The following is a 10,034-nucleotide window of genomic DNA, read 5'->3' on the forward strand; positions in this document are numbered from 1 at the left end:
ATGTTTATATCAGCTCACAGGTAGATGATACATCTCTCATGGTTGGCAGCAGCAGCAAGCATGGTGGCTGATCACAATGCAGCCTATGTTCATGACCCAGAGAGAGATGAATGAAGATACTCAGATGCCATACTTATTCCTTTTTATTAAGCCCAAAACACAGTCTATGAGATGGTGTTGCCCATATTCAGGGTGGGTGTTCGCTACTCAGACTTTGAAAATGCCTAGAGTTCCAACCCACTCAGGTTGACAGTGATGGCTATCCACCACAATCCCACATTTGTCAACATGACACCAAAACAACCCACTTCTACCCACAAAAATTCAGCGTTTAATTATAGAAATAATTACATATAGTGAGGATAATAAAGAATTTACTCAATTTTATCTTTTCTCAGTAAACTACGTATTTAAAGTGGAGATAAATATACTCATACCACAAACTGACAAAGACAAAGGATTCCACTAGGGAAATTATCAATCTTTACCATGAATGGAAAATTTCAAACCTTTATAGTTTGAATATGTTACTTAATTGTTGTATGAGGCCTCTTGTTTGTTCCTGGCTGCTAAGTCCCAAAATATTCACATAGGAACTGTATTATTTAAATCACTGCTTGGTCTATTAGCTCTAAGTTCTTATTGGCTAGCTCTTACATCTTAATTTAACCCATTTCTATTAATCTGTGTATTGCCACATGTCTGTGGCTTACAGGCAAGGTTCTATCCAGTGTGGCTTACAGGCAAGGCTTTGTCAGGCATCTGTCTCTGGTGGAACTTCATAGCTTATCCTGGCTCTGCCTTCTTTCTCCCAGCATTCAGTTTTGTTTTCCCCACCTAGCTCTACTCTGCCCTATCACAGGCCAAGCCAGCTTCTTTATTAGTTAACCAATAAAAGTAACACATATACAGAAGGACTTCCCACACTACTTAACTGTTTTAGAAAACTATCATTATTTTGTAAGAGACATATCACAATGCTAAATGCTTCTTTTTTTGAATTCTGTACCTGCAAATGAATGTGTGCACTGTGATCTATTTACAAGATCCTTCAGAGAATGATAACCCCACAGCAAGAAGCCACCAGGGTCTGTAAGTCTGATTTTATGTAAGTGGAACTTACATACTCTAAAGCTTGAAAATGAACAGCAAGTATACACAAGACATGAACAAATCCTTTAGAAAATGTATCTCCATCGAAGGAAACACAGAAGAACCACTACATGCCCCTCCTTCATGCCCCTTAGTAAGATGTTCTTCAGAGTCACAAATCCTCCCCAGTAACTCAACTTGTTCCAGATCCAAACAAGGCTGTGCAACTGACTTCACTTTCCTATTACTGAACTTTGGAAACTTTTGATTTTGTGTGTACTCCAAGGACTCAAAGACAAGTTCCCTTCCTAATTACTCTTAATTGCTGCCTTGGATATGCTGATGTAATTTGGAAATATTTTTGTTGATTTATGACTGAAGAATTGCTGAAGTGTTTTTTTTAATCCCTTATGTAGATGATGCTATGGATGCTGAGCTGAGATAAATGCCACTCATGTGGTGGAAAAGGAGACCAGGGAATAACACTCTTATAAATTAGGGCCTGTAGTTTCATCCAACACATGCGAACTTACCTTTTACCCCAACACGTACTACTGTGGTATCACAGAACACACAGGTAAGAAACTTTTACTTTTATACCAAGACATGGGTAATTGGAAATGAGACAAATGAGTATGAGGAAGTACTTTGTCACTGAGATTGGAAGTGAACAGTATGAAACCTTTTTACAGGCAAGGAAAGGTGTTGACTACTGGGTGTTCAATGTACTCTTTTTCCTGTTACATGGGCAATAATAATTTATTCCACAGGTTCTAGAAGTGAAGAAGGTTCCTGTTTCCCACGTCTTCTTTAGTATTTGTTGTCAGATGTTTTTCATGATAGCCATTCTGATTAGAGAGAGATGGTATCTCAAAGTAGTTTTAATTTATTTTTCCTAATGACTAAGGATACTGAACAACTGTTTTTCTTGGAAGCAAGGTCTCCCTGTGTACTGTATCCATGACTGACTTGGAGCTTACTATGTAGACCAGTCTTGCCTAGAACTCAACAGAGATCCATCAGCCTCCAAGTGCTGGAATTAAAGATGTATCTGTCATCACTGAATAAACTGTGTAGCACAGTCTTGTCTTGATCTACTGACCCCACCCTGTCCCTGCCACTTCTGCACATTCATCATGTTCCCATGTTCCACCACAACTTTTAAAAATAGTTACTGCTCATTCGTATTTCTTCTTTTGAAGAATATATTCTCATTTTATTAGTCCATTTGTTGGTTTGCAGTTTTGTTTTCTTCATATATAATTCTTTCATTTCTTTGTGACTTCCAGATACGATTCCCATGTCTGGAGAGTAGCTGGTCAATGATTCTCCAGTTCTGTGGGCTGTTTGTGCGTTCTGCTCATAGTTTCTTTTGATGTGCAGAAACTTTTAAACTTTATGTAGTTTCACCTGCTGATACTTGGGGCTAATTCCTGTGCTAATGAAGTGTTTTTTTGGAAAGATCTTGCTTACCCCAGTGTCTTGAAGAGCATCCCCTATGCTTTCATCCTGCAGTTCTAGAATTTAAATTAAGGTCTTTTATCCTTTTCAAATTGATTTTTCTACAAAGTGAAAAGCCGAATTAATAAATTTCCTTCATCTGTAAGTGAATATCCAGTTTTGATAGTACCATTTGATAATTGACTTGCTATTATTTACTGCAATCATTGTCACCTTTGTATAAAAATATGTGGCCATAGGTTTCTTTGCTTAATCCTAAATTCTCTATTCTGTTCCATTTGTTTAACTGTTTTTAATGCCAATATCAGGCTGTCTTATCAGCTAGTTCTACAGTATTATTTGAGGTCAGCTATCATGATACCTCCAGCTCAGTTATTAATTCTTAGGATTGCTTTAGCTATTTATAGTCCTTTATAGTTCCATATAAATTCATGGATTCTTTGTATAGCTGAAAGATATGATATGAGAATTTTGATGTATAGACTGATTTTGGAAGCATGGCCATTTTCATAATATTAATTCTGCCAAACAGGAGCAGGAAGTTCTTTCCATTGTGTGATATCTTGTTTGATTTCCTCTTTCAATCTAAGAGAAATATACTGAAAGATGGAAACCACATGTTTATCTCAGATAAAGAAAAGACCTTTGACAGTGTCCACCGTCCCTTCATGATAAAAGTCCTTCAGAGACTAGGATAGAGGAAAACCATCTCAGTACAATAAAGGCAATTTATAGAAAACTCACCATTTTAAATGGAGAAAATCTCAAAATCATTCCCACTAACATCCAGAATATGAGGCTGTCTACTCTTTCCATACCTATTCAATATAGTACCTGAAGTTTTAGCTAGAACAATAAGATAATTGAAGGAAGTCAAGGAGATACAAGTTTGAAAGGAAAAAAGTCAAAATATCTTTCTCTTCAGATGACATGAATTTATACATAAAAGACCCAAAAGACTCCTCCAGGAAACTTCTACAGCTGATAAATATTTTAAGCAAAGTAACAGGATGTATCTTAACACAGAAAAATCAGTAATCTTCCTAAATACAACTGACAGACTGAGAAAGAAATCAGAGAAAGAACAGCTTTAAAAAATAGATTTAAAAACAAAATGTTAGAATAAATCACCAAATAAGTGAAAATTTGTATAATAAAATATTTAAGGTATCAAAGAAAAAAATTGAAGAAAACACTTGAAGCCAAAGTTCAGCTATGTTCATGGGTCAGCAGAGTTAATATCACACATATTAACATTCAGGAAAAATGGCCATCCTACCACAGGCAACTTATATATTAAGTTCAATCTTCATTATAATGTTAACATGTTTATTCACAGAAATTGAAAAAAAGAAACTTAACTCCACATGGAAATACAAAAGACCCAGAGCAACTAAAAAAATCCTAAATAAAAGACTGGCTGGATGTTTGATGGAGGAGGGTCATCTGTCTATGTGTTACTTTCATTGATTAATAAAGAAACTGCTTTGGCCCTTTGATAGGACAGAAAATTAGGTAGGTGGAGTAGATAGAACAAGATGCTGGGAGGAAGAAAGCAGAGGCAGGGAGCTGCTGCCATGAAGCTGCCAGGTCAGACATGCTGAATCTTTCCCAGTAAGCCACGAGCTTGTGGTGACATACAGATTATTAGAAATGGGTTGAATCAATATGTAAGAGTTAGCCAATAAGAGGCTACAGATAATGGGCCAGGCAGTGTTTAAAAGAATACAGTTTCCATGTAATTATTTCGGGTAAAGCTAGCTGGGAGCCGGGCCGCAGCCCGCCACTCCCAGCACTACAGATGTTTCGCAATACCAGATCTCAAATTGTAATAGAGAGCTACACTAGTAATGATAGCATGGCACTGGTATAAAAACAGATACATTGAAGTCTTGGTGTAAATCCACACATCCAAGGACATTTTATTTTTCATAAAGAAGCATAAAATACATATGAGAAAAAGAAACGGCATCTTTAACAAATAGTGATGGATGACTGAATGTGGAAGAATGCAAATAGATCTACATCTATCACCATGCATAAAACTCAACTCCAAGTTGATCTAAGATCTTACCATAAGAAGATGGTTCCTGGCTCTCTGCTCCTCCCTGTTCTAGAGACTGCCGCTTCTTTTCGCGCAGTGCCAGCCTTGTTCCAGAGACACGATGGTGAAGGTCGGAGTGAACTGATTTGGCCGTATTGGACGCCTGGTTACCAGGGCTGCCTTCACTTCTGGCAAAGTGGACATTGTTGCCATCAATGACCCCTTCATCGACCTCAACTACATGGTCTACATGTTCCAGTATGACTCCACCCATGGCAAGTTCAAAGGCACAGTTAAAGCTGAGAATGGGAAGCTTGTCATCAACGGGAAGGCCATCACCATCTTCCAGGAGCGAGATCCCGCCAACATCAAATGGGGTGATGCCGGTGCCGAGTATGTTGTGGAATCGACCGGTGTCTTCACCACCATGGAGAAGGCTGGGGCCCACTTGAAGGGTGGGGCCAAAAGGGTCATCATCTCTGCCCCTTCTGCGGATGCCCCCATGTTTGTGATGGGTGTGAACCATGACAAGTATGACAATTCCCTCAAGATTGTCAGCAATGCTTCCTGCACCACCAACTGCTTAGCCCCCTTGGCCAAGGTCATCCATGACAACTTTGGCATCGTGGAAGGACACATGACCACAGTCCATGCCGTCACGGCCACCCAGAAGACTGTGGACGGCCCCTCTGGGAAGCTGTGGCGAGACGGCCGTGGCGCTGCCCAGAACATCATCCCTGCATCCACTGGCGCTGCCAAGGCTGTGGGCAAAGTCATCCCAGAGCTGAACGGGAAGCTCACGGGCATGGCCTTCCGTGTTCCTACCCCCAACGTGTCCGTCGTGGATCTGACATGCCGCCTGGAGAAAGCTGCCAAGTATGACGACATCAAGAAGGTGGTGAAGCAGGCATCTGAGGGCCCACTAAAGGGCATCCTGGGCCACACTGAGGACCAGGTTGTCTCCTGCGACTTTAACAGTGACTCCCACTCTTCCACCTTTGATGCTGGGGCTGGCATCGCTCTCAATGACAACTTTGTAAAGCTCATTTCCTGGTACGACAATGAGTTCGGCTACAGCAACAGAGTGGTGGACCTCATGGCCTACATGGCCTCCAAGGAGTAAGAAGCCCGCCCTAGACCACCCACCCCAGCAAGGACACAGCAAGAGAGAAGCCCTCGGCTGCTGAGCAGTCCCTGTCCTAACTCAACCCTTGACACTGAGCTCTCCCTCACAGTTTCCATCCCAGACCCCCAGATAGCAGGAGGGGCTTAGGGAGCCCTACTCTCTTGAATACCATCAATAAAGTTCACTGCATCCCCTCAAAAAAAAAAAAAAAAAAGAAGATGGTTCCTGAGAACTTGTCCCTAATAATTTGTTAAAGTATAAAATATGCTTGTACTCATCGGCATAATAAAGGTCTTTTGAGCAGGACCCTTATTAGGTCCTGAAACACAGGTATTGAAAACAACCATTAATAAGTGTTACCTCTGAAGGTATATAGCTCTTGTGCAGAAAAAGACACGATCATTTGATCAAAATGACAACTCTTGTCTCTACCTTCCTTGTGCTGGGATTGCTAATGAGTTACATCATGCCCAGCTGTTCCATGGATGATGGGGATCTTAACTCACCTCCTCACACTTGTGCAGAAAATTCTTTAGTGACCGAGATTTCTACCCAACCCTTACAAAATACTTTTTTATAGAGAAACCATTAAACAAGTGTTCTAAATGACTTGTTCATATATGTAAGAAAGAGTTTTGTATTTATTCTTAAGAAACTTTTTCATTGTTATAATGAGGCTAAATTAATGATATTTTCCATATATAAGAAACATGCAGTTAATTGGCAGACACTTTAGGATGAGACTATTTGTCTTGATCCTGAAAGTTCACTAACTGGCCATAGAAAATTCTAATGATGTTACCGTGAAAGTCAATGTAACAAATATTTTGGAAACATTTATTAGAGGGAAAGTTTTATGAAAAATATGATGAGATACTGATTTAATTTAAGCTAGTAAGAAATTGTTGCAAATGTTTGTTGTTCTCCTTGCTTCTATCGATATGAATACATTTGTCTGTTTTAGATGACAAGAAGATGGCTCCTGAGAACTTGTCAATGGGGATGTTTTGCTTGTCCCAGACAGTTGTGGGAGTCCTGGGTAACTCATCAATTTTGTTCCATTATTTTATATCTTTATTCTCTGGAAGGTACCTGATGCCCAAAGATGAGATTTTAAAGCATCTTACCCTAGCCAACTTATTGTCTATTACCTCAAGAGAAATTCCACAGACAATGGCATTGTTTGGCTTTCAATCATTCCTGGATGATATCGCATGTAAAGTTATTGTCTACAGTAATCGAGTATCCCGAGAGGTTTCCCTACATACCATGTGCTTCTTGAGTTGTTTCCAAGCTATCACAGTCAGCCCCAGCAACTCCAGGTGGGGGAAGCTTAAACAAAGAGCCATCAAGTATATTGTTCCCTCCTGTTCACTCAGCTGGCCTGTATACCTGTTTCTAAACAGCAAAATTGCTATGGTGGTTGGCCGTAATACCAACTTAAATTTCACTAGGAAATTCAATGTGGGCTACTGCTCATCATTTGATATTGGTGGAATCCCACTATATTTATTTCTGATCTGTTTCATTGATATTTTCTATCTGAGTCTCATGACCTGGGCCAGTGTCTCCATGGTGAGTATCCTCTACAGGCACAAGAAGCAGGTACTGTACCTCCGCAGTTCCCGCCATTGCCTCAGAGTCTCACCTGAAGCCAGAGCCACCCAAGTCATCCTGATCCTAGTGTGCACCTATGTCACCTTCTACTCAATGACTTTCATCCTGGTTTTTTATACAGTGTTCATTAATAGACCAAAGCTGTGGTTAGTAAATATTTTTGCATTTGTTGAATCATGTTTCCCCACCTTTTGTCCCTTCCTACTCATCACCAAAAAAACTTCCTTTTATAAGATCTGTTTTTCCTGATGATAGTTTTATAAGTTCTGGTCACCTTTGTTCTTTGGCATATTCATGTTCTTTGGCATATTCTTTTACTCTTTTGGGACAATGACTGGATGATTTAGGCCATTCTGTTGCACTGTAAGACAGACATCAGCATTTTTCCTAGTCTTTGTAATAGTACCTACAGAGTTCCACAAGTTAAAACATCTTTTTTTGTTTGCATCGCAAAATCTCTGAAATTAGACATCATCATGAAGTGGAGAACAACTTATGCTTACAGAAGGCCAAGTAACTGTTGTGGATTGAATTTCTCTGCAGGAGCGGGCTGGACTCCATTCCCAATGCTGTCAATGAGTGAGAGAAATGAAGGAAGGCAAAAATTTGATACATGAATAATTTCAGGTGTTTGACAATAGCATGTTTTTATGACTGACTCAAGTCATCCTGTGCCCTGCTTCACTGAACTTCTGCTTTAGAATCTGATGAGCAATGTTAGTGGCTCTATTGTGAGTTTCTACCTACAGAGGCAAGTGAAGCGATTTGTATCTCTTAGAGCCCTCCAAGCCATCTTCAACTGCTGTGCTTGTCCATTCCCTTACATTAGGTCTCTTCTGTCTCCGCACTCTTCAGGAAAGTTTTGATGACTCAAGGCTTTACGTGATAAATGCCTTCACATTTATGGAAGTAGAATGACCATATTTTTCCTCTTTGGATACATTTTGTCATGGGAATGATGGTTTCCTGAATATATCACAGGTTCTTGTGGCTCCTATTCTCTGATGAATTTATTTTTTCTTTCTTGCTGCTGGTATAAACCTCATAGTGAACCAGACACCATTATGTCCTTTGATAGCATCATACATTAGAAAGACATAGTCACTCCAACTGTCATACAGACTTCAACACATTTAAGTGAAGCTGCCATGTCTCAAGGGTACTTGATAGTTAGATAAATGTATGACACAATTATGACATAAATTGGCCTTCATATGAGATGGCTATCATTTGAACACTGTATTGGGTAATGAAATTGAAAGCAGGAAAAGTTCCAGAAAATGTCTAGAAATGTAATCAATCAAAAATAAAAAGAACCTGTGTGAATGAGTCCTGTATCACATAAGAGATATTGGTCATTTAATAAAAGTAATTTTCTTTCAGAATTGCTCATACAGGAATACACATTTTATGTGTTACACATACTTTAACAATCGTTATGTATACACTACTATGTGACTTGAAATATTAACATACCATGACATTGGCAAACTAAAACTTAATTAAATCATTGAGAGTTAAAGTAGGACATAGATCCATAGAAACTCAAAAATCACATTTGAAAATTTAGTTTGTTGCAACAGTTATGGAAAATGTTTGCCACAGTCTTGTGAAAGATATAACAAATTATCAAACATTCAATTTTTATTTCTTTATTTCTTTATTTATAATTTAAATTGTTTGAGTTTGCTGGAACCTCCTAGGGAGGGAGTAGGCCAGAGCTAGAGACCTCTGTGAGACCAGGCCCAAACCAGGAACCTCCACAGGAGTGGGCCCAGGCTAGGGGCACCTACAGGAACAAGGCTGAGCCACTGACCTCTGCCAGAGTAAATCCTGAGTCAGTGAACTCCACAGGAGCATGTACAAGGGAGCCAATGCTGAGGGAACAGGTCTGAACCAGAGACCTCTGCCAGACCTGGCAGCATTAATCAGTGCCCCTCTGAGGTAGCAGGCCTGAGCTAGCAATATCCACTGGAGCAGGCCCAATACAACAATCTCTGATGGAGAAGGCCTGAGCCAGCAACCTCTGCCAGAGCAGGCCCAAAGCAGTAACCTCAACAAAAAGAGTCCCAAACAATCAATCTCCATAGGAACAGGCCGGAACGACCCCTGGTATTGCAAGAGTGAACCCCGAGAGCACAGAGCGACCTCCAGGAACATGGAGTGACCAACAGGGTGACTGGAATCATGGCCCTGGCTGCACCACAAGAATCTACTGTCTGAGCCTTTGATCCACATACTAGGTAACAAAACAAACCTCAACAGATACAAAAAAAATTGGAATAACACCACGTATCTTATGAGACCACCATGGCTGAAAATTAAAATTCCAGAAATCCCACAAACACATTGAAATTAAACAGTGCTCACCTGAAGCATCAATGGGTCAAGGAAGAAATAAAGGAAGAAATTAAAGACTTCCTAAAATTCAACAAAAATGACCACACAGTATACCCAAATTTATGGAACACATTGAAAGCAGTGTTAAGAGGAAAGTTCATAACACTAAATGCATACATAAAGAAGTTGGGAAAATCCCACCCTAGAGAATTAACAGAACATTTGAAGACTCTAGAATGGAAAGAAACAAACTCACCTGGGAGAACTATATAGCAGGAAATAATCAAATTGAGAGCTGAAATCAACAAAATAGAAACAAAGAAAACAATACAAAGAATCAATAAGACAAAGAGT

The 10,034-nt window shown here is 39.7% G+C and overlaps 1 protein-coding gene and 1 pseudogene across 1 annotated transcript; both read left to right on the forward strand.

The window, feature by feature from the left end:
* Positions 1-4,689: 4,689 nt before the first annotated feature.
* Positions 4,690-5,915, forward strand: LOC148123442 (glyceraldehyde-3-phosphate dehydrogenase pseudogene; annotated as a pseudogene).
* Positions 5,916-6,668: 753 nt separating this feature from the next.
* On the forward strand, positions 6,669-7,589 carry LOC125395491 (vomeronasal type-1 receptor 4-like). The gene has a single exon (XM_048426921.2). It carries the CDS (start codon positions 6,699-6,701, stop codon positions 7,587-7,589), a length of 891 nt encoding a protein of 296 aa, XP_048282878.2. The 5' UTR covers positions 6,669-6,698.
* The last annotated feature ends 2,445 nt before the right edge of the window (positions 7,590-10,034 follow it).

This window comes from Myodes glareolus, chromosome 1 (genome assembly GCF_982192425.1).
Source record: "Myodes glareolus chromosome 1, mMyoGla1.1, whole genome shotgun sequence".
NCBI classification, from domain to species: Eukaryota; Metazoa; Chordata; class Mammalia; order Rodentia; family Cricetidae; genus Myodes; species Myodes glareolus.